At 40.7% G+C, this 25,966-nt stretch overlaps 1 protein-coding gene across 19 annotated transcripts in view; it reads left to right on the top strand.

Annotated features, from left to right (window-relative positions):
• The window catches only part of CFAP20DC (CFAP20 domain containing), a 170,456-nt gene that overhangs the window by 100,695 nt on the left and 43,795 nt on the right, over positions 1–25,966 (top strand). For all 19 annotated transcript variants that reach the window (XR_012159748.1, XR_012159747.1, XR_012159749.1 and 16 more), the window contains 2 exons: positions 12,668–12,871; positions 25,218–25,279. Coding sequence is in view for 15 of the 19 variants with exons in the window: in XM_073350929.1 (XP_073207030.1) it covers positions 12,668–12,871; positions 25,218–25,279 (266 nt within the window). In the remaining 4 variants the exon portion in view is untranslated. The remainder of the gene's footprint in view (positions 1–12,667; positions 12,872–25,217; positions 25,280–25,966) is intronic.

Raw genomic sequence — 25,966 nt, 5'->3', positions numbered from 1 at the left:
GGCTTAATCTGCAGCAAGGGAGATTTAGTTTTAGATATTAGGAAAAAATTTCTAGTTATAAGGTAGTTAAGGTGTGGAACAAGCTTCCAAGGGTGGTTGTAGAATGCCCAGGGTTTATGTGGCCTTCCTGAACGCAAGGGGCTGGACTAGATGACATCTTGGTCCTTTGCTGTCCTACATTTCTATGATTCTATAAATCATTAGCATCAGTTGAGAAATAATAAAATAGTATATATTTCATCCAGATATATGCAAAATATATTTCACCACATCTGTGTTTAAAAAGCATACTTCAGTTCCCAAGTTTGGGTTCTTAAAGTTGCATTGCATATAAAATAGCACTGTACCTACAAACAGAAATCGCTAGGGTTTGCAAACAAAAAGATAATAAGCTTGAATAGTCATACAACTCAAGTTCTCAAAGTGTGTGAATTACAAATGCAGGCATAGTTTTGGGCAGAAAGGCTAGGAAGAAAAATTGATAGAGTTTCAATAGCAATCTACAGGAAAAACCATAAAACGATCACTAGTCTGTGCACTTCATAGTCTCTCTGCAGCAGTCCTGAACAATAATAAATGATCTGATTGAAGGCTAACAGTAAGGCAGTGTCAGAGACTAAATCCCTGGCTACTTTGGGGACTGTGTTCAAGTCGATCAAATTGATTTTTTCCCCATGTGATTTTTTTTCCCCCTCTTGTATTCTCCTTATGGCTACATGCAGTGATGTGAGAATAAATTAGCCCATTTCACACAAATGACAGGACATTACTTAAGCGTTAAGGATTTTCTTCTCAAGTTATGTATTAAAAAGTCTGCTTTGAATGAGAAATTAGTTTTTTACTTGCAAGCACATTCTATAGGCAGCAGATCAAAGAGCATGTTCTTATGACACACTTTAGGCAGTGTCATACTTTGCTGTTTGGAATATAAGCCTTCTTTTCCCAGCTCCTGGCCCATCCTCAATCCATTATAAATGAATTGCACTTCTTCCTGAATTAACTGGGGGTAGTCCAGACATGTTACTCAGACTTCTGAGCATGGCCTCTCTCCTTTCTTCACACACCAGAACTTCTGCCAGTGGAGGGGAAAATGTGACGCTGGCACAACCCTCCTAGCTGTCATCTCTAAAACCCAGCTATAATGTTGATTTGGGGACAATCTGTTTTCTAGTTCCTGCCCTTCACAAAGTCACAGAATCTTTCATGAGGGCATCTGTGTATTCCCACTTGTGGGATCTGGCACCCTGGTGTCAAGTTGCAGAACTGCCTTGAAAAGCCATCTCTGTTGGGGGGGCGGAGGAGGTTCACGAGATCTTGCATGAGGGTGGTGGCATCGTCCCATGGTGTATAAGGCAGTGCCACCCCACAAGCAGCTCAGTCCTTCTCCCTAATTGCAAATTTCTAATGTCTTCTAGCATGCCGCACTATAGGGGAAGGAGGGCAGGTAGTGGCTTTAGTTTTAGCCCTTGCTCCATGGCTGATAGCCTTGTCCATTACATCCATCTGTCTATTCATGGCTGTTAATTTGTACGTGAATGAAATAGTGCACACTCACATATGCCAGCTGGTCCCTTCAGGAGAGTTAGTTTCTTCCAATGTGTAACAAAGTGCATGGCAACTGTCACCAACAGGCATGTTACCCATTGTTCTTACAGCAGGTCATCGATTCCAGGTATTCCCAGCAGGAAAACTACTGGATCACACAATCGTTGTGTTGAGATAATATAGGAACAGATTCCCCAAAAGGCTGTTTTAGTGGTATTCCCACTACTTGTGGGCAAGGAACCTATTGCTCCATAATTTCTCTAGGAGTTTTGGGGTTATTTGTCCTATATTGTTTCCAGACTCCCTGAAGTGATAGGCTATTGCTATAATGTGTTGTAATGCCTTTTCTGGAATATAATGCAGATTGTGGACTTTTTTTTCCAAAATATCTTCCCACTACATCATTGTAATTCTTTTTCTACAGTCCTTTCCCAAGCTACCATGTAACATAGATTCCAGGGACCATTATGATATCTAGTCTAAACACAGGGACAAAAAACTTCCCCAAATTAATTTCTAGAGCAGATTTTTTTTTTTTTAGAAAAACATCCAGTCTTGATTTAAAAATTGTCAGTGATGAAGACTCCACCATGCCCCTTGGTAAATTGTTCCAGTGGTTAATTACTCTCATCGTTAAACATTAATGCCTTATTTCCAGTCTGATTCTTTACCTTCTGTTACTTCATAGCTACCTGCTCTGTTTCTGACTCAGAGGGCTTTGATGCTAAAAGGAAGTGAATTCCTTTCTATGATTAACGCTCCTGTACAAGTAAATTGTTAGTTAAAACCTAGAATGGAATACTTGTGGCACCTTAGAGACTAACCAATTTATTTGAGCATAACCTAGAATCTAAATCTTAAAAAAACCTAAATCTTTGTTTTTGTGGCTCAGATCAAACTTGCAGAGTGTTAGAATTTAAAAAATATCATTCTTCTTCGAGTACCGGCTCTATGGATGCTCCGCTGTCGGCGTGCTCGCGCCCCTGTGCTGCTGATCAGAGAACTTTGGTAGCGGTCAGGTCTCACCATGATGCTAGCCAGTGCACACGGGCTACCCCCCTCAGTTTCTTCTCCTTCAGGGATGGGGCAACACATGCTGGGCAACGCTCTCCTTCCCTGGGACAGGGACCTTCTCTATGCCTTTCCTCCATTTCCTCTGCTATCGAAAGTCCTATTAAAAATAAAAAGAGAAGGAGAACATGTCATACTGATCGTTCTGGCAAAATAAGAACAGACTTGGTACCATTACCTGTCACAACTCATGACAAACCAGGCCATACCTCCTCTCGCAGAATGAAGGATGTACTCTACATCCCAACCTGGGGATTCTCCGCCTAAAGGCTTGGCTCCTTTATGGTTCCAACACATAGAAAGCTCCTGCTTGGAGAAAGTACAAGAGGTATTACTACACAGTAGAGCAGGGAAGGGCAAACTACGGCCCGCAGGTCAGATCCGGCCCGTCAGGGCTTTCAATCAGTGTTATCAGGTTCACAACATGACACCTCCAGCTGATATTTGTACACTCCCTGAGGCTGATCTCCATATCAGTCACCTTCCTTGGGAATGGCCCCACCTAAGAAGAAGAGGAAGCTACTCACCTTGTGCAGTAACAATGTGTGTCGCTATGGGTGCTCCACAACCCACCCTCCTCCCCTCTACTTCAGAGTTCTTGTCTGTGACTCTGCGGTAGAGAAGGAACTGAGCGGGGTTAGCCCATGCCTGCTGGCTAGCCTTGTGGCGGGGCACAAGGAGAGACAGCGCATGTGCGGGCCTAACAGACACTGCTACCGAAGTTCTCCAATCAGCAGTGCAGGGACACAAGCACACCTACCTTGGAGCAGCCAAAGGGACACGTCTCGAAGAACCATGGTAACTACACAAGGTGAGTAACTTCCTCTTTCATGGTCCTGATCCTCTGTAAGGTGGACTCAGTGAGACAATTAAAAATAGTAGCACTCAGAAAATGAGCACGTGTAGTCGTTGGGGCACTTCAAGTGCAGTGAAAGAGAAGTCGTGGCTAAAAAGAGAAACAACTGAAAAAAACAGGACAGCTACCTCAGGGGTGGAGAATGAAAAACCTCTGCTAATGGTCCTTCCTCTCCAATACCTTCTTGCTGCAGCTGAGAGTAAGAGTGGCAACTAGGCAAAAGTTGTGTAGGTCCACAAAGCACATTGGGGCAAACTGAGGAATCTTGTGAGACTGAAAACTTATTTATTTAACTGAAAACTTCTTCCCAGCAGGAAGGTTTTTTCAAATTTTCAATGCCCTATGAAACGAGTTAATTTCTTCATCTTAAAAAAGTACATGCATGTTTTTTGTTGGCTGAACTGGTTAGTTTTTAAACATGGAAGGGAAGAGCTGTCATTTTTCCTTTGGTCTCAAATGTTTGGTTACAATTTCTAACAGAATGGTTAGACTCTTAATGATAGTACTCTTGTGTATAAAGTTACTAACATGCATAAAATGTGTTTGCAAGATGGATGTGGCGGTATATGGATGGCTGATACGATTTTTTTTTTATTGCCACAAAATATATATATAGCGGATCTGACAGACTTACTATTATTTATTATTATTTGCATTACTGTAGCACCTAGGAGCCATAGTCATGGATCAGGACCCCATTGTGCGAGGCATTGTAAAACAGAGAACAAAAAGGTGGTTGCTCCCCCAGGATCATACATTCTAGGTATAAGACAAGAGACAACAGATGGATACAGACAGAAGGGGGGAAATACAGTGGGACAATGCTCATCAGCATGATAGGCAGCATTTTTTGACAGACTTACACGTATAGTATTTGATCAAAGTTTGAAAATATTTTTTCCACTCGAAGTCTTTATTTGGTAGTCCTCTGATGCTTCTCTTTGTGGTACTGCTGTTCCACATTGTGTCCCAAAATTGAAAAGATGCGGATTCACTTTCAATATTGCCTTGTTTTACCATTAGAAAACAGGCTCCATTAACAAATAAAATCTTATATTTTTTCTGATATTAGAGTATTATAAAAATATAGATCATTCCAGGCATTCTAAAGTTAATAGAGAATCATAGAAATGTAGCCCTGGAATGGACCTCAAGAGGTCATCAAGTCCAGCCCAAAGCCCTGAGGCAGGACCAAGTAAACCTAGACCATCCCTGATAACATGTTTGTCCAACTTGTTCTTAAAATCCTCCAGTGATAAGAATTCCACAACCTCCCTTGGAAACCTGTTCCAGAGCTTAAACACACCTTTTGTTAGAAAGTTTACCTAATATCTAATTGATATCTCCCTTGCTTCAGATTAAGTCCATTACACTTGTTGTACCTCCAGTGGACAGGGAGAACAGTTGATCACTATGTAAGGCGTACGTTTTTAACAGTGAGAGTAATGAACCTTTGGAATGAAATTGGATGTTCTAGGAGTTCTTTTGGGGGAGGTCTATCTCCTGCAATGTGTCTCCTGTGCCTCTTTGCAGCACACACGTGGTGAAACCGTCCTCTTTATAACAGCCCACAACATATGTGCAGACTGTTATTGGGTCCCCTGCAGTCTTCTTTTCTCAAGACTAAACATTCCCAGGTTTTTTCATCTTTCCTTGTAGGTCAGGTTTTCTAAACCTTTGTTGCTCTACTCTGGGCTCTCTTCAGCTTACCCCACAGCTTTCCTAAGGTGTAGCACTCAGAATTGGACACTTTACTCCAGCTGAGGCCTCACCAGAGCAGAGCAGGACAATAATCTCCCATATCTTTCATACAACACTCCTATTAATAAACCTCAAAATTATATTAGCCTTTTTCCCAACTGCATCACGTTGTTGACACCTATTCAATTTCTGAAACACTATATCCCCAAAACCCCTTTTAGCAGTAGTGTCACCTAGCCAGTTATTCCCCCTTTTGTAGTTGTGCAGTTGATTTTTCCTTTCTAGGTGTAGTACTTTGCATTTGTCTTTGAATTTCATCATTATGATCTCAGACCAATCCTCTAATATGTCGTGGTTGTTTTGAATTCTAATCCTGCCCTCCAAAGTGCTTGCAACCCCTCCCAATTTGGTGTCATCTGCAAATTTTATAAGCATACTCTCCACTCCATTATCCAAGTCATTAATGAAAATATTGAATAGTTCCAGACCCAGGACTGAAGGACCCCATTAGGTACGTCCTCCCAGTCTGACAGCAAACCATTGATGATGATTACTCTTTGACTACACTCTTTGAACTAGTTGTGTACCCACCTTATAGTAATTTCATGTAGTCCACATATCCTTACTTTGCTTAGGAGCATGTTATGTGGAACTGTATTAAAAGCCTAACTCAATCAAGTAGGGATGTAAAATGTTAAGCGGTTAACCGATAAGTAGTAGTCTTACCATTAATATATTGCAGTTAATGTTTAAAACAGATTGGTAAAATAGTGTTGTGATGCAGTACCTACTGTGCACATTAAAAACTCCACGGCAATAGCCAGAGGGCACTGAAGCTTGCAGAGCTCTCGCAGCTTGGGGCACCGCTGAATCAGCCTGTGCCTGGCGGAGAGGGCACTGCTTGGGGCAGCCCTGCGCCCCCTCCGCTCTGCTTCTCTTGCAGCTGGCTGCGGCAGTGGGTCTGCCCAGGCACCACTGGATCTGCCAGAACACTTGGATCTGCCCTGGCACCACTGCTCTCCCAGCAGCAATGCGCCGAACTAGCTGCTAGGCAGCACCTAGTAATTGGGAGAGCAAGGGGTGAGATCAGAGCATGCCCAGCCATGCACATGCAAACGATCCCCTAGCCCACTGTACTCCACCTCCCAGGAGAGACAGCAGAGTGCCCCCCCGCCAAGCCAGGGGTAGGTTGTGAGCTTGTTAACGAGTAAACGGTTAACCAATATAATTTGTCGTTTAAAGGGGTAGTTTTTTAAATGATAGTTGCATCCGTAAAATCAAGACGTATCATGTCTACTGCTTCCCCTTATCACCTAAGCAAGTAACCCTGTCAGAGAAGGAAATTAGGTTGGTTTGGCATGATTTGAGAAGAGAGATGATTTGAAATTGACTTTTCTGTACATTATTTTAAAGTCAGAACACATACAGTCCTAGATCTAGGAATGCTTTTACATTGTATGCATCGAAAACCTGGGCTCCCATTGAGTTTCAGGAAAACATGCTGGAAGTGAGACATTGTTAAATGTAACCAGACAGTCCCATTTTAATATGATTGTCACTGGTAACTAGTCTTTATATATTCCATGTTGAAACATGTTTCAGTGTTCTGAGAATCCAAAAGAAAGTGAAGTAGCTTTATGACCCAGGTAGTTTCATGCCAAAATGAGAGTTTACATAGAAGCAGTGTCTTCTGTTCATCTCATACAGAGCACTGGTAAAAATGCTTAAGCAACTCTTAATGAAATTGATTGGAAAACTACTTAGGAAACTTTAAGGACCTGGTTGCTTGCAATGTTTTATTCATGTTTTAATAGAGTTCTCTATTATTATGGTCAAATATTTTTAATTAAGAAGGAAGTACAGCCTTCTGGGTAATATTGAAACCATGTAGATAGCTGGTAATTAAACTTTTCCGCACGTATAACTGCATTCAAATAATACTGAATAAATCACATGAACCTAGTACAATGCAAATGTCATTACATACATCTTTAAACTGAAAAAATGTCTTTAAATAACAGGTTTTGTCAATCCAGCAAAGTTCAGGCACTTAATAAATGTTTCTTATCATAAGGAGAGGATATACAGAAACACAAGATAAACTTTTAATTACTAACTGAAGTATTCAGTTTAGAAAAATTTAAGTGCATGGCAAAAATATTTTTACATCAAAAATGCCTTATAAAATACAAAGTGAACTTAATTTCAAATTCAATTTTCAAATTCTCTCTTTGAAAATCAACTAAGAAATGATTAATCCTATCAAAGCATTATGTGGTGGGCATCTGAAGCAGCAAAATAATTTCCCCCAAACTTTGTTTTATTTAATAATAAAGAGGTTATTGTAGGGAAGGATAAAGGAGAGAGAGAATGAGCCAGTCCTCTCTTCTCTAAATGTTTTAATTGCCTGAAAAATAAGTGTGTTACTGGGGAGGGAAACCAATTGCCAAAACCTTGATATTTTCAGATAAGCACAAAAAGATTCAAAAGACAAAACTGTGCTGTGTGTTTCGAATTCTTATAAAAAGATTCCAAAGTGTAAGCTGTTTCTGTAGAGACTTAAGAGAAGAGGCAAATGTCAGGATAAAAAGCAGTTTCCCCTTAAGTAAAGGGGAAGGATAGTGAACATTCTATTATTTGAGCTCTGAAAGAGACTGCAGGTGTTTCATGAGTTCATGCCATCTGAATAACTCCATGCCAGTCAGTCACTACATAGGAGGATTGACAAATATGATGGAAGTTCCGATAAAACAAAGTTAATCAGTGGGAGAATCGACAGAAAAGCTTTTAACAACTTCAGCAAGATTAATAAAATAGATATTTACAGTAGCTAAAGCTCACATGGATGATTGACACAAAAAATGAAAAAGCAGGTTTTTCACACTAATGTCTTGATGTTACTAATAAAACCTCAGATTATTGCATACGTATTCTATTCTGTAAGAGTCTAGAGAATCTGGCTTGTGCTATTGTAGGATTAAACTGTGGTGATAGTTATCACATATTACAGGAGTAGAGCCTGGAGCTAAAAATACAGTGTTAAAATGTTCAGGACAGTTACCCAGAAATCATAAGAATGAATGCCTTTAAAAATAGATTAGAAAGACTATCAGGTGCAAAAATTCCTGGATTAAAATGTGTCCAGATTCACAAAGGTGAGTAGAGGGCCAGCCCTAGACCAAATAGCGCCCCAGGCAAGGAGCGTCTTTAGGAGCCCCCCCCCCCCCCCATTTGTTAAACTTTTGAATACCTTATTTTTATTTTATTTGTAGTCTATTTTGCGACTTTGCAGGATTTACATGCCTGATTTATTCCTGTCATATAAGATGATAAATTTGCATGCTAGGATCTGTAAATCTGTATTTACATCTCACTGACTGGCGATGCCCCACCCCATATATACCCATGGGGGAATGGCTGACAACATTCTCGAAGGTTTGAGGAAAATGTAGTTCTCAGAAAGTCTGGAAGGCTCCATGAGATTCTACAAAGGTCCAGAACGTTCTAGGAGGTCAGTGAAAAATGAATCCACCTACGGAATACCGGAAACATGTTACTTCAAACATTCTATTTTCCCTTTTGCCGCTAACAACAAAACCAGGTTGCCTGGGTCACCTGCCCCTAAATCCAGCCCTGGGTGAGTATCACCTCCTCAGGTAGGAGACCTTATCCAGTTCATCAGAGAAGTATAGAGAGAATTGATTCAACTTCTGTGCAATATTATGAAACCAAAGTAATCTCCCCGATCAGGACAAATATAGCTACTTCTGCACTGATTTCCTAAAAGTCACTGGTTAACCATAAATGTTTGAGACATCTGAACATTCTGAACAGAGAGAAGATTGTTTAAGTCCCATTGCTTTTCCACATTGGACCGAACAAGGGAATTCTTGTAGATCACATTTAGTCTCAAGTGGTAACAGTAATCTTGCACATTCACATCCCTGACTCCTGGATTCTGCAATGATGTAAAATCTTGTGGACCATAGAAGACTTGGCAAGACTACCTGGCTGGCTGTCTCAGAAAATAGTGTCCCAGTGTTTAAGACTATATTGTAGGAAAATCTGATAATCCAAAGACCTGTTCTCTATAGAGGAATATGGCAAAGGGCTTGAGATGTGTGATAAAAATGGAGAATTTTTAGCAGTAAGACTTTAGAATTAGATGTCATCCCCTAGTGCCCTTTCATTATAAACCCTGTATTGTAGTAATATCTTGACCACCTCAGATCACTTCAGACTGAAACTTGGCTTGCCGGTTGTCAGGTTGCAGGCACATTTCTTTTCCCCCTTTCAAAATTTGTTTAAATTGGTTCTGTTATTTTGATGCAAATCTTCTTTGGATCAGAGTGTCAAGCACTTTTTGACAGTGATGAAAGAGGCTTGGACTGAAAAAAAACATTGTAATACAAAATTTACACTTTTTAAAATAGGTTAACATAAATTTATTAAACTGCCATTCCCAACTGCAAAAGCCACTCCAAGTGCTTTACAATATAAAGGCACTCTAAAAACAAACACTCTGTAAAAACATTGATAAATTGTATACATATGTAACAAATTGAGGTGGTCCAACACAAGACAAAAGGCTGGCAGAGGTGATGGGGAGGTTAATAAATAAGGGTAAAAAGACAATAAATACAATAACAGGAGCAAAGGCAAAAGACACAAAAGAGCCAAAATTATATAATTGACTATAAACTTGGGGAAATGGACAAGGCTTATTTCGTGGTTGTATGTTTCAGAAAAACTGCAAAATGAGTGTATGTGTGCACTTGAAAAATTGAAAAGCTGAAAAACTCTAGATCAAAGTATTTAAAATGCTTTTGGGGCAGGAACTTTGGTTTTCTGTATGTGAATACCACCTAGCTCTTTGTGGGTGTTGTACATAAATAATAATAATAATAAATAACAATGGGCAAAGAGACACATACCAAAGCTTTGTCATTGACTTACTAGCTGTTTTTCAAACAGTTGAGGGGGCAGCAAGTTTAAATGTTCCAGCTTACAAAGCCTTTTTCAAGAATGAACTGCCAGGAAATAACAACTAGTTGTCAACTCAAAGAGATCTTGATGTTCTGAAATATATTTTGTCTTGTATATTTCAGCTTTTTGGCATTGTGATTTTTAGAGTTGAGTGCATTTTGCTGGGCATAATTTCGGGCACTGTGACTCCATCAATGGGCTCAGGGCACTGTAGGATTTTTTTTTTCAGTGCTATAATATGGAAAGTTTGAGCTAATGCAACAGTCAGGCTCAAAAAATTGTAAGGTTGGCCTAATTAGATGACGTTTTCAAAAATAATAAATGGGTTCTCTTTATTTGCTTCTGGTTTTTGAGTCTGACTGTTGCATAGCATCCAAAAATTACAAATGATTTAGCTCAGACTTTCCTGATATTATAACTGTAAAACAGTGATCACCCTTAAAAAGTTTCATTTGCCAACAGAGACCATAATTTTGTTACTGTAATTAAAACAGGAAATAACATTATCTTGGACACCATTGCGTGGTAGCTGTTGACTCTTTAATGGTGACCACAATGCACAAGTAAAATATGCTATGTACCTACTGTCTTTGAAACTGAATATTAAAGCAATAGCATTCTAGAAACTGAGTTAAAAGTAAGGTCATGTCTGCTGTGTGATCATCTTGTTTAAAAAAAAAAGGGTGGGGGGGTTGTCCCTGAGTCCTTCATCCAAAATTTCTGTTACCCCTGTTGTTGTGTAGTGTGCTGCATGCTGTGTAGTTGTGCTTCAGTACACAGGGCCATATCCCAGCACTCATTTTTATGAGGAAGTGGTGTACTATCCCCATAATCCTGTAGTGTCTGGCTCTGGACTGAGCTAATTGATCCTGAGGACAATAAAACCTGGAGTGGAAGGGGAGCTGAGGAACAATAATGCTATTTCTGTCAACAACCCTGTATTCCATAAAGGACTCTTTACCAGAGGTACTGTTAAGCATCCAAGACAGAGGAAAGCACCACATGGAGATCTAAATCATTTTCTTTGTTGAGTGATATGTAATCATCTGTAGTGAAAGTGATCCATTTTACAATTGGTTGCATGTGAAAAGCTAAGCAGTATGGGTACAAATCTAGGCGATCCGATTTCCCTTTCTTTCTTGATCTCTTTAAAGAGAGGGGAAGTTGTTGACTGTATGCAAAATCTTTTGAAACTTGTATATCTTAGGCGTCTGCCCTGTAATTGAGCCCATATCATCTTTTAATAAAACAGGCCCTTAGATGTTTACAGACATTTTTAAAAGCAAATGTAAAGCTTATTGAAGTTGCCAGTTTGATGGCATTGGAGGCTGATGTGTCTCTCAACACAACAAACACAATATAAGTGTCAAGGCAAGTTTCCTTGCGCTGCCTCACCAGTGTGCCTCAAATCCAGCCTGATGGGACTGCCTGTCATGAGAGGTAACCAAAACATCACTGGTGAAATTACTGATAAGGATGACAGCAATTGTTACTTCTGATGTTAAGATCTGTTCATAGGAACTGGACTACGATCACTAACGCCATTTGTGGTACTGAAGTGGGTAGCAGCACAACATCATGTTATAGGAATTTCAAGTACCTGAAATCCTCGCCGTTATTTTGGATTCACTTTTTAAGTAAAAATTTTTCGGTCACTTTTGAAGCTCCAATGAACAGCTCTTTAAAAAAATCAAATGAAAACCCACCTTTGAATGAAATGGAAGCTTCAGCAGTCCCCCTTAGTTCTTAGATTTCCTCTTTTGGGAAGCAGGTATCCCTGCAGCCTCATTGAAAAACTTTATTTTTCACTGAAAAGACTATTTCAACACAGGTAATGGTGAGCTTTCACATTTCTGTCATAGAGGTTTCCATGTGTGCCACAGATCAGCCTCACGAATGTAATGCAGGCCACACAATAGCTAATGGAGGTTTGCAGCACTTTAGAAATCCTATGAACCAACCTCTTTTAAGTGATCAAAAACATGATGAACTAAAATGTACATTTTAAAATAAATGTCACTTTATGCTACCAAGTGGCCAATATATCTTTCCAGAATCCAGATCTGTCTTAAAAACCCTGTGTTTGCTATAGTTTGTGTGAAACTACATACATTTTCTTTTTTGTGACCTTTATGACACCATGGTAAACATGTGGTTGAGTCCAAGTTAAGTTACCTTGATTTTTTTTGTCTAAACCTTATTGTAGTCTCTATGAGGAACAGCAGATTCACCATGCACTGTTGATTCAACCTGCCCTCCATAGCAGTATTTGTTTTTATGTTGCTTCTTATCTATGAATCTGTGGAAGTATTTATGCTTGATCTTCAGAGTGGAACCAGGAGTCTTTTCATTAACCCTGTCTACTAAATATTTTGCTTTTCTCCTTCTAGGTTAGCTTCTTCTTGAAAATATATTTAGGCTTATCCAAGTGATCTGTTTTGTTCATGTATTCTCTTCCATTATCCTTTCTAGATTATTAACTGTTGCATGTGCAATTTTATTTCATAGGAGTATGATTGGAGAAACTACCAGCCAAGCATATTGAGTGCATCTGAACTACAGATGTTGGCTAGTATGAAGAGACAACAAAATGAAGAGCTAGAGGATAATGGGATCTCACACGGACTGAGTGCATCTCAGATTGACAACTGTAATGTCAGCATCAGTACAAGCAGTGATGAAACAACAACCTGGAACTCTTGTCTCCCCCCAGTAAGTTTAAATCTTAGAGTGCTCTAAAAATGTTTAAATGAATGTTCAGTAAAAGTCTTCACCAATTTTGAGGTATAACAGAAAAACATTTCAGCAGTCATACAGAGATACTTACAGAAGCTAGCATAAAGTTAGACAATTCTTAGTCCATTTATCTAAACATTTCTAGTTTTTATTTAATAGACTCAGACTTTAAGGCCAGAAGGGACCATCATGATCAGTCCAGCGGTTTGCTGCCTGCAGGTTGCATGTGGCACAATTAGCACACAGCCCAATTAGCTCAGCTGTGTGCTAAAGGCCAGCCCAATGGCCTCGCGGGGTTGGGGGTGTGGGGCTGCCATCCAGCCCCACACAGTGGGGATCTGGGGTCCAGGGTTCCTGGCTGGCCCCATGGGCTCCAGGATCCGGGGCTGCTGTCCAGTCCCACAAGCTCCAGGATCCAGGGCTGCCAGCTGGCCCCATGCGGTGGGGGTCCAGGGCTCCTGGCCAGCCTCACGGAGTCAGAGGCTCCTGACCAGCTGGCCCCATAGGGTAGGGGGTCCAGGGCGGGCAGCCTGCCAGCCCTGTTGGCAGGTGTCTGGGGTCCAAGCTTAGAGTTTGGACTGCGCCTGCCCTGCCACCCAGCCCCTGTGGCCCAGTAACACATTGTGGCCCGCATATGTTCCCGGCTGCCCAGCAGAGTGGGATCCGGGTTGCCCCGCCACCCAGCGGGGTGCAGGTATGCAGCCCACAATGATAAATAAGTTGAGAACCACTAAGTTTAGTCTGGCCTCTTGTACATTGCAGGCCACAGAACCTCGCCCACCCACTCCTGTAATAGACCCCTAACCTCTGACTGAGTTACTGAAGTCCTCAAATCATGGTTTAAAGACTTCACGTTACAGGGAATCCACCATTTACATTAGTTTAAATCTGCAAGAGACGTGTTCCCCATGCTGGAAAGGAAAGCAAAAATCCTCCAGGATCTCTGTGAATCTGACCTGCAGGAAAATTCCTTCCCAACCCCAAATATTAGTCAGTTGGACCCTGAACATTTTGGCAAGACCCAACAGCCAGACACATGGGAAAGAATTCTGTAGTAACTCAGAGCCCTCCCCATCTAATGTCCCATCACCGGCCTTTGGGGATATTTGCTACTAGCCATCGCAGAACGGCTTCGGGCCATTGTAGGCAGTTTCATCAGACCTTCCCCTCCATACATTTATCAAGCTAAGTCTTGAAGCCAGTTAGGTTTTTTTTACCCGCACTGCTCCCTCCTTGGAAGGCTGTTCCAGAACTTCGCTTCTTTGATGGTTAGAAACATTCATCTAATTTCAAGCCTAAATTTGTTGATGGTCAGTTTATATCCATTTGTTCTTGTGTCCACATTGACGCTTAACTTAAATAACTCCTCTCCCTCCCTGGTATTTATCCCTCTGATTTATTTATAGAGAGCAGTCAGATCTCCCCTCAGCCTTTGTTTGGTTAGGCTGAACAAGCCAAACTCTCCTCTCATAAGATATGTTTTCCATTCCTTTGATCATCTTAATGGCCCTTCTCTGCACCTGTTCCAGTTAAAATTCATCTTTCTTAAACACAGGAGACCAGAATTGCACACAGTATTCCAGATGAGGGCTCACCAGTGCCTTGTGTAATGGCACAAACACTTCCTATATCTACTGGAAATACCTCACCTGATGCATCATAAGATTGCATTAGTCTTTTTCATGAGCATATGTCAAGGTTCCTTCCCCACTCTGAACGCTAGGGTACAGATGTGGGGACCTGCATGAAAACCTCCTAAGCTTACTTTTACCAGCTTAGGTCAAAACTTCCCCAAGGTACAAACTATTTTACCCTTTGCCCTTGGACTTTCGCTGCTACCACCAAACGTCTAACACTGGTATTATTATTATTAGGAAAGAGTTTGTTTGGAAACGTCTTTCCCCCCAAAATCCTCCCAAATCTTACCCCCTTTTTTCTGGGGAAGGTTTGATAAAAATCCTCACCAATTTGCATATGTGACCAAAGACCCAAACCCTTGGATCTTAAGAACAATGAAAAAAGCATTCAGTTTCTTAAAAGAAGAAGAATTTTAATAGAAGAAAAAGTAAAAAAGAATCACCTCTGTAAAATCAGGATGGTAAATACCTTACAGGGTAATTAGATTCAAAACATAGAGAATCCCTCTCGGCAAAACCTTAAGTTACAAAAAGACACAAAAACAGGAATATCCATTCCATTCAGCACAGTGTATTTTTCTCAGCCATTTAAAGAAATCATAATCTAATACATACCTAGCTAGATTACTTACTAAGTTCTAAGACTCCATTCCTGTTCTGTCCCCGGCAAAAGCATCACACAGACAGACCTAGACCCTTTGTTTCTCCCCCCACATCCAGCTTTGAAAGTATCTTGTCTCCTCATTGGTCATTGTGGTCAAGTGCCAGCGAGGTTATCCTATCTTCTTAACTCTTTACAGGTGAAAGGGTTTTTCCTCTAGCCAGGAGGGATTTTAAAGGTGTTTACCCTTCCCTTTATATTTATGACAGCATATCACATTGATGGCTTATAATCATCCTGTGATCAATCAGTTACACACAGGTTTTTCTCTTCCTCTGTCATTTTCAATTGGTAAATCCCCAGCTTATAGCAAACATTCTTGTTATTAGTCTCTAAGTGCATGCCCTTGTATCTTCCACTATTACATTTAATCTCATTTCTATTACTTCAGGTTTCAAGGTCATCCCAATCTTTTTATATGATATTCTGGTCATCCTCATATGGCCAATACCTCCCAACTTTGTGTCATCCACAGATTTTATTAGCACAGTCCCACTTTTTGTGGCAAGGTAGTAGTAGATGAAACCATAATAAACCTTGAAAATGCCCTGTGGATAAGAATTAAGACAGAACAACCCTCAGGTGTGGGTCCAGTCTTGCATTAGTTGTCCCTCACCATAAGTTATTGAGACCTGAGTAATGCTCTAATTTATGTAACTACCAGCAACCAAAAGGGAAAATATATGAACTGAGATTTGCCAGAATGCAGAATCATTATAGCAGTCTTCCATAATGAATGATCAATGCTACATTTCAGCTTTGTGGTGGGCTAGAGAGTAGAGGTTTAAAGTGAACAGAAATGTATTGATAAATTTGTTACTGTCTTAATAAAAGCCTGATTTACAAACTAGTATTTTGGGGGAGGGCAGATAAATATAGCTTTCCTCTAATGGTTCATAACACACTGACACTGTGCACTTCCTTGCATCCCAAGTCCTACATATAGTTTTCTTAGTAGACACTTGATTAGACCCATGCAAAGAGCCTGATCCTTAAGTGCCTACTCGCAGAAGCAGTCCCGTTGAGCTGAATGAAACTGCTTGTATCAGTAAGTCTGCAGGATTGGACCAGTAGGTTTCAGGCAAATGAAGAGCATATAAAACTCATTAATTTTTAAGTAATTATCAGGAAATTGATACGATTATTGAGACCTGTCAGGCTTGGTTTTACATATATTACATGATTTAAAAAAAAAACTTTTACTATAAAATGTATTTCTCCGATATTTAGCAAAGCATGGTGTAAATGCAAAGAGTTTTCTTTGATCTCACTACTTTGATCATCTTCTGTATGTTTCAGACTAAAGTCTTCAGTTAAAGGATTTAGATATAGCTAAATTAGTCATTTAAAATTGTAATTTGATATAGCTGTAGTTACTCAGAATATTCTTTTGTGGCCATCTCTGCCTACATAAATCAAACCAATAAGGAAATGTAGTGAACTTTGGCAGAGGCAGATTTTTCAAGGTTTCTAACTTAAGTCCAAATTCAATTAAAAGTAATATTTCAAATACCTGAATCATGCAAGACCCAAGTAATGAATTGGTGAGTCTTATCTGTGCAACTTTGTGTAGTCATCTGCTCTACTCTCTGCAAACTGGGTCGTGGGGTTTTAAAATTGTTAGATTGTAGTGGGAGGTTTTTTTGTTTTGTTTTAATTTAGAAAGTGAATGTAACGTTTCTGAAAAATGCCAGATGGACATCACTAGAAATGTTATGCAGTGTTGCTGTAGCCGTGTCGGTCCCAGGATGTTAGTGAGGCAAGGGGTGTGCGGTCATATCTTTTATTGACCCAGTGTCTGTTGGTGAGAGAGACAAGCTTTCGAGCCACAACTGAAGGAAGAGCTCTGTGTGGCTTGAAAGCTTGTCTCTCTCACCAACAGACATTGGGTCAATAAAAGATATTACATCGCCCACCATGTATAACTAGAAATTGAAAAAAGAAAAGGAGTACTTATGGCACCTTAGAGACTAACCAATTTATTTGAGCATAAGCTTTTGTGAACTACAGCTCACTTCATCGGATGTGCATGTGCATCCGGTGAAGTGAGCTGTAGCTCATGAAAGCTCATGCTCAAATAAATTGGTTAGTCTCTAAGGTGCCACAAGTACTCCTTTTCTTTTTGCGAATACAGACTAACACGGCTGTTACTCTGAAACCTAGAAATTGAAAGTCTTCGTATGTCCATCCAACCCCTTCCTTACACTCCCCTAACAACATACCTCCACCTAGGGGAACATCCTGTAGCAATAAAATGGTAGTTTATATCCATGCCCATTCATTCAATTATTGTTATCTTTTTCTGAGCGAGCTGCCAGGGTGCCATTTAGTGCCAATTTTGATCATAGATTTTGGGGTGTGGATTTACATCTATTAGAAACTGGTCAGAAATCATCAACTGTTATATACTTATGTATTTGGAAAGAGGGATAATGTACTTGTCACATGAGGATGATGAATTACTTCGCAGTCCATTCGTAACTAAGGAGGATGTTAAACAGCAGTACTAGGGATAAACATTTTTAAAACATGAGGTCTGGATACCTTGCACCAATAGACCTAAAAGCGTTTGCTGAAGAGCTCTCTGGGCTGCTGATGTTAATTTTTAATAAATCATGGAATACTGGAAAAATATCAGAAGGCTGGAAGAGTGCTAATGTGCCAATATTCCAAAAGGGCAGGCAGGATGATCCAGGTAATAGGCCAGTTAAAATCCCTGGCAAAATACGGAAAAGCTGTTACATGATTCAGCTGATAAAAGCATTAAAGGATGGGAATATAATTAATTAATGCCAGTCAATATGGTTTTATAGAACATAGGTGTAGTCAAATGAACCTGACTTAATGTTCTGATGGGGGCATACTGTCACAAAATAAGGTGGTGGTATGTTCTATAATTAGATTTCACCAACCCAGTAACAAGTGAGAACTCCTGGATCACTATACCAGTCTTACCACGGAGTCACAAACAGTCCCCTTAGACTCTCCAATCTATCTTGCCACCTGGACTGAGTGATAATGGTCACTTACACCAAAAATCATATCACATTTAGGTTGCTCCCAGACCCAAGTCTAGTCATTTACCCCAGATTGATTGGTACCAAAGATTTTACACCAAAGACAACGCTGGTAGCCAATTCTATAGTTGGTAGCCAATTCTATAGCCAATTCTAAAGGTTTCTTTGCTAAGAAAAGGAAATGAGAGTTATTGAGAAATTAAAGCAGGTAAAATATATGTACAGGTGAGTCGCAGTCTATAATTCCAAACAGCAACAGAGATGTTGTAGTCTGCCAGTTTCCCAAAAGTCTCTCAGGGCTACCCAGAATAACTCTTTATTCAGTTATTCCACCTTGTTAGAATCCAAACAGTCCAGAGATGAAGGATCTTTCCCTGAATCCCTACTTATAGCTTCTTCTCACAGAAAACAATTTGACAGAGTCACTACCCACATTGGCTCTTCCTTTGGTGATGGAGAATGAGGAATGCATTTAGAGTCTTTGACCTCCAGGTATCACACACAATCACCACTTGCTTTGAAATTAGCGCTTTTCTGTTAAAATTCTTCATTTGAATTCCACAAGGCCTCTTTTTCATTCAATGGGTTATTTAATTACAGGATATACATAATGTAAATGTTTACTACTATGATATCATAGGATACAGATAAATGAAAACAATGCAAGTAACACCCCATTAGTTTTCATGGAGTTTAAACACCAAATACACTCTTATACATTTAACAATCACTTTAATTTATGCTAATACACAAGTGAATTGGCCTGGCTTCCAGCCATCATTTGTAAACATTCAGTGAGGCCTGGGGCTTTGGCATGAGCTGACACCTAGTTTGCCAGCATCACAATGAGATTACATGGTTGGCTGATAAAGGTAGTTGTGTAGCGGTAATTAATATACTTAGGATTTTGTACAGCACTTGATTTAGTACTGTATGACATTTTCATTAACAAATTAGCACTATACAATATCAATAAAGCACATTTTAAATTGATTAAAAACTGGCTAACTAACAGATCTCAGAAAGTAGTTGTCATCAGGAAATTATCAAATGATGCAGGGATCAGTTCTAGGCCCCATGCTATTCAACATTTGTATCTGATCTGGAAGTAAATATAAAATCACTGCTGAAGACACAGAGATTGGTGGAGTGGAAAATAATGATGAGGGACAGGGAAGTCAATCAGAGTGATTTAGACCTCTTGGTAAGCTCAGCACAAACAAAATGTGTTTTAATATAATCAAATGCAGTTTAGGAACAAAGAATGCAGGCCATACCTGCAGGTTGTGGGGGCTGTATCTTGGAAAGCAATGGCTCTGAAAAAGTTTTAGGGATCAGAGTGGACAAACAATTGACCATGAGTTCCCAATGCAATGCTGTGGTAGAAAGGGCTAATGTGGTCCTGGGATATATTAACAGTGAGTGGTGAGTAGAAGCAGGGAGGTGATTTCACCTCTGTGTATGGCATTGGTGAGACAGATATTAAAACATTGCATATAATTCTGGTGTCCACATCTTAAACAGGATGTTGAAAAATTGGAGAGGGTGCAGAAAAGAGCCACAAAAATTATTCCAGGGTTAGAGGAAATACCTTACAGCAAGAGACTTAGCATCAGTCTGTTTAGTTAATCAAAAAGAAGATTGAGAAGCGATTTGATTACAGTGTATAAGTATCTTCACAGGGAGCAAATACAAGGTACTAAAAGCTTTTCAGTCTGGGAGAGAAAGGCATAGCAACCAGTGGGGGAAGCTGAACTCAGACAAATTCAAGTTAGAAATAAGGGACACATTTTTAACAGTGAGAGTGATTAATCCTTGGAACAAGGTTAATCTCTTGATATCTCCAGATCAAGACCGGATGCCAGCCTGGAAGATGCTTTGGTCAAACACAAGTTATTGGGCTCAGTAGAGGAGTAACGGGGTGAAATTTAATGGCAGTATATGCAAGAGGTCAGGCTAGATGATCTAACAGCCTTAACATCAATTAATCTATGAACTAATGTCTTAGCTAATGGACAGAGTTTTCATTGAATCCAGACATTAAGCAGAACTCAAATGTGCAGTAGACTTGTGCTACTCCATGGTCACGCAGGGTAACTGACAGTTCAAAATTCAGCCTATTCGAAGTCCGTGTGGAGCTCCCTTCTAAAGTGAGCAGTAAGTGTTTGCAGACTGTTCTCCTCTCTTCCCTGCACTGTGCTGCTGTATGGCTACAGGTGAATGTCACCCTACATAAATAAAGGCCTTCAGCTTCCATTCTGTGTTGAAGTTCAGAATTTGTGTAACTAAAAGCTAGTTCGTATTTACACTGGGATTGATTTTCATCAGTCCCAAAGAGTCAGGGGAGCTGCAGATGCTAAAAATCAGGACCTTAATAAATATTATATTTATGTGCAAACCACAGAAAAGCTACTGTGTACCTGCATCCATCTTCCATTTGTACACATCGGCATGGTTCATCTGCACAATGTTTCGGAAACAAATTAGAACTAATCTGTACATTATACTTTATAAAATTAAGGACAATCTGAAAAATTGTTCCTGGCTATGATTAACCTTGAGAGATTACTTCATTTCTAGGTAGTCTTCTTCTGTTGATTTAAAGCATTAACGTCTTTTCCTCTCTATTAAATTGATAATGTTTTTGCAAATCATATTCCTCCATTAAGTCTATTCTTATTTTTCCACAAAAATTATCAACAGCTCTTCCCCAAAAGGTAAGCCTTTTTGTTCTAAATGCTGGGTAATTTTATCCCTTGATGTAATCTATAGCAACAGCGCCACCAGAAGGCATATTTTATCTCTTTCATCTTTGGAATACACTGTATTTTCTATAAAGTAGTATAGCGTATAGGTATGTTACCTAGTAAACGTATGTAATATTTTACTTGTAACATGTTTTTTGTGACTTTAAATTTTCCATCATTTTGCCTGTTGTAGTCTGATTTTCAGTTTCATTTAAAAGATGCCCATCTATTTTTGGCTTTAATGAGGTTCAAAAAAACCCTTCTGAACTCCAAAGGTACATAGATCATATTGCTAAGTTGCAGTTAAAGCAAATGAACAGATGTTCTTATACAACTATAAAATTGATATACTAAAAACTGAATTTTATGGCTAATAATAGTTTTCCAAGAACTGAAATGTAATATCTATGCTGTCAAAAGAAATTGTTGAAATATAAGTTGTTTAGCAGCTGTTCTAAACTGTGACAGCCCAAAAGGAATAAAATAGTTTTAGGTACTGTACATTACCCAGCATAGCTGTCAGCTGTAGATATTTTTTAAAACGTTGAATTTTGCCTTGAAGGTGATTGATTCCTAAGGCTTTATAAAATGTGAAAATTAAAAATTGCTTAGATTCCAAATCAGTAATAGAATATTTATGTAGAATTAAAAAATACAAGTATTTTAAAAATGAAAATATTTTACACTGCGTCCCGCCTGACCTTTTTCAAAGGGATGAAATACACATACAGGTGTTGTGCAATCCTGTGGAATATTTGCTGCTGTACACTTCATCCTCCTATTCCAAAAAGTCAAAATGTCTGTTTCTGGTCTGCCTCCACCCAGAAATAGACCTACCTGGCAGGCCTTGCTGGCCCCATTTCTCAGACAGTTGGTGCCAGTCAGTTTTAGACAGCAGTGCAGCATTCGCTGTCTGGAGATCCTCCACATCCCCTTTGTCATTCTGTCTCCAACCTTGTGAGTTGACGAGTACTCGGCCAGATTGAAGCAGCTTTCTTATCTCCTAGACATAACAGCAGTGAAGCTTGTCTCTCACAACAAACAGTGCTCAGGGCTCTGCTCCATATTCTTCACAGTAACAAAAAGAATCTGGGGAGGGGGTCTTGGCCATCTGATTTCTCAAAAGCCAGAAAAGATTAATGAAGATGAAATTCAGGATGGAGACTGGCTTGCACTATCATATATAAAGAAAAGGAGGACTTGTGGCACCTTAGAGACTAACCCATTTATTTGAGCATAAGCTTTCGTGAGCTGCAGCTCACTTCATCGGATGCATGATAAAGTGAGCTGTAGCTCACGAAAGCTTATGCTTAAATAAATGGGTTAGTCTCTAAGGTGCCACAAGTACTCCTTTTCTTTTTGCGAATACAGACGAACACGGCTGTTACTCTGAAACTATCATATATGTGTCCCCAGCAGATATTGATGTACTTCGCAGAAGCTTATCTGGATGAGAAGTGCTATATTAGAGCTGCTGCTTATCTGTGAATTCAGATCCAACCCAATAATCGTCCATTTTTTGGCTGGCCCATGAAAATTGACACTGTCACTACATAACCATGCATTTGTTCTCCACTCCCGAGCATGTTCATAAAGGTAGTGGTAGTGATGATTGCTATTCTTAAGTGACGCACTTACCACAGCATCATCTCCAGGGGCCTCTCAGGGTCTCTAGGCACACAAGTTCACAATAAACTTAAAGCACTGCACCCCCTCTCTAATGCTAGGTTTCTTGTTCTTATCTGTGTCAGGACAGAAATGCACAGTCCTTCCATTCTTAGGGTATGTCTACGCTGCACACTCCTTACGGCAGTGTGTAACGTAACTACACTGCATGCCCCCCCAGCACTGATACAAATAGTAGTGTAGATGGTGAGGCACTGTTTAGGCAAGTACCGTAAAGAGACGCCTAGACTCTTAAAGCAGTTGTTCTCAACCTGCAGCCTGTGGGCTGCTTGTGGCCCAGTCAACACACGGCTGCAGCCCATGTGACATCAGCAGGGCCATAACTATGGCAGGGCGAGGGGCACTTGCCTCATGCACAGAGCCAGCAGGGGGCGCAAAAATGGGGCGATGCAAGTTTGGACCCAGTGTCAGTCAGTCCGTCCCCCCACCCCGATCAGACCTAGCAGCATTAGCAGGAGGCCAGGGTGCTCAGCGCACCCGCAAGGATCCCGGGTTCAGTGACCCTGGCTGGAACAGGCTCCCCAGCACTGAGATCTCAGCAGCAGGCAGGCAGGACAGGCTGCACAACTGAGCTATGCACAGCAGAGGTAGAAGACCGGCAGGTGCGGGGAAGAGAGTGCAGGGGGTTAGGGCCATGGGGAGGGGGATGCCACTGGTACATGGAGGACGGACTCTCAGTGGGGGGGCTGATGGCTGGGGGCAGTCCGTGGATCGGGGGCTAGATACTGGGGCACAGTCCCTGAATGGGGAGGGGTTGAGTGGTGGAAGGGGCAGTCCTTAGGGGACTGGGTGCTGAGGCAGGTGCTGGGGGACAGTCCCTGGGTGGGGGACTGGATGGTGGAGGCAGAAGTCCTTGGGGGCAGCATTCTGCCCGGGACAGGGCACCCTGTCTCTGCAGGGAGATGTGTGCCAGCCCAGTGTTGGGGGGGGGGGTTCTGGATGCTTGGGGGACAGTCCCAGGAAGGTTGGGTGATTGGGAGCAGACTGGGGAGGGGCTGCGGGCAGTCCCTGAGTGAGGGGATTGGGTGCATGGGGTGCAGTCTCTGGCTGTTGCGGGGTGGGCCGGGGGCCTCCCTACCCTATCTTTGCAGGCAGGCTCTGGAGCCGTGGTCTCTGGGAGCTCAGCCCAGGGCGGAAGTGAAGGTGGCAGTACGCCATGCCACGCCTCCCTTACAGTCAATTAATTCACGTTAACAGTTAATGCTTTGACTGACTTCGCTCATTTAAAATGCTCTTGATAGACATTTGGCAGTGCTGAAATGAAAGGAACGATATCGATTTGAGTCGTATTGCTGTCATAGAACAAACACTAAACCTTTTTTGGTTTTTTGGGGAAATGTACAGGTACAGTATAGATATACGGTAGAACCTCAGAGTTATGAACACCCGTTACAAACTGACTGGTCAGCTACACACCTCACTTGGCACTGAATGATGGGTTTGGGACTGACAGACAAAGGGACGGGGAAGAGCAAAGATGGAGTTCAGGGAAAGAGGGCCTGGAGAAGCCATGGCTTCCCCAATATACACTCTGTATACACAGTTTGACCAGTGAATGAGTTTTTTTGCTGTGATATGGACATCACTCCCCAGGGACATCTGTTTTATCACATCTGGATAAATTCATGGAGGTTAAGTCCATTAATGGCTATTAGCCAGGATGGGTAAGGAATGGTGTCCCTAGCCTCTGTTTGTCAGAGGGTGGAGGTAGATGGCAGGAGATCACTAGATCATCACCTGTTAGGTTCACTCCCTCTGGAGCACCTGGCATTGGCCACTGTCGGCAGACAGGACACTGGGCTGGATGGACCTTTGATCTGACCCAGTCTGGCCTTTCTTATGTTCTTATCTCTTTCCACTTCCAAAAATCATGTGAACATACTCTCTTTTTAATGTTGGTCCCTGTTTAAGATGCTGTTCCTTTAATAAAGCTGCATGTTTGTTTTTAATATTTCTCATTTCATTGTGTATTGATAATGTTTGTGTATGGTTATGTTTTAATTTGTCTGTGTCATGCCCTGAGTGCTTTGGGTGGAGCTGAGTGCTTTGTAAATGTAATGATTAGTCTTCTGTTACCTTGCACTGAGACAAAAATATATTCCTAAAATTTAGAACTCTTGGATTTTTTTATATCAGTTTGTGAACATTCGTTTTTTATGTCAGATACACTGTTTCTTTTAATTAAAAATATGATCCAAATTATATAACATTAAAACTGAGTAGGACACATCATGGAGATAAACACTGATAAACTAGAGTCAACGACATTTCAGAGGATTTGCATCTACTTTGTGCAAGGTGATCAAATCTCATGTAAATGCTTATACTGTAACTCAGTGTACAACGTATAGGCATATCAACCAAGAAAATCATCAATTTAAAATGTACTTTTACAAAATTGGAACCTGAATACCATTTTTGAAATTTCACCTCAGTGATGAAGACCATAGAATTCTAATATATCAGACTCTACAAATATATCGTTCCAAAAGGATTCTCTCCTATACCTCTAGATATATTGAAAAAATATTTGCACAGTTATCTTCTCACTACTGTTTTTTGTGTTTTCCACAGCCTGTCAATCAAGGTCATCACTATCAGAAAGAAATGAACCCACTTGCTCATTCCAATCCAAGGTAAGATTCTGTTTATGGGTCAGGCAGTGAGAATTCAGTTAGAATATTCTGGCTAGTAAATGTGTCTTTCATTGATTTCATCTTAAATCATTTTTTCAATTGTTACCTCTTCATAGAGTTTTCCCACCGCTCTTTTTCTTCAGAGTTCTATAATATTGCAGTGCGACCACATTATCCCAGAGTGCAGGACAGAACTCTACTATACGTAATAGCCATCTGCGCATAGCGTCATGCATTCAATGTAACCGATGTAGTCCCTGATCCTGGGAAGTGGTGCATAGAATCATAGAATATCAGGGTTGGAAGGGACCCCAGAAGGTCATCTAGTCCAACCCCCTGCTCAAAGCAGGACCAATTCCCAGTTAAATCATCCCAGCCAGGGCTTTGTCAAGCCTGACCTTAAAAACCTCTAAGGAAGGAGATTCTACCACCTCCCTAGGTAACGCATTCCAGTGTTTCACCACCCTCTTAGTGAAAAAGTTTTTCCTAATATCCAATCTAAACCTCCCCCACTGCAACTTGAGACCATTACTCCTCGTTCTGTCATCTGCTACCATTGAGAACAGTCTAGAGCCATCCTCTTTGGAACCCCCTTTCAGGTAGTTGAAAGCAGCTATCAAATCCCCCCTCATTCTTCTCTTCTGCAGGCTAAACAATCCCAGCTCCCTCAGCCTCTCCTCATAACTC

The sequence above is a fragment of the Lepidochelys kempii genome, chromosome 7 (assembly GCF_965140265.1).
Source record: "Lepidochelys kempii isolate rLepKem1 chromosome 7, rLepKem1.hap2, whole genome shotgun sequence".
Lineage (NCBI taxonomy): Eukaryota > Metazoa > Chordata > Testudines > Cheloniidae > Lepidochelys > Lepidochelys kempii.
This window is presented reverse-complemented; position numbering and strand designations above follow the sequence as displayed.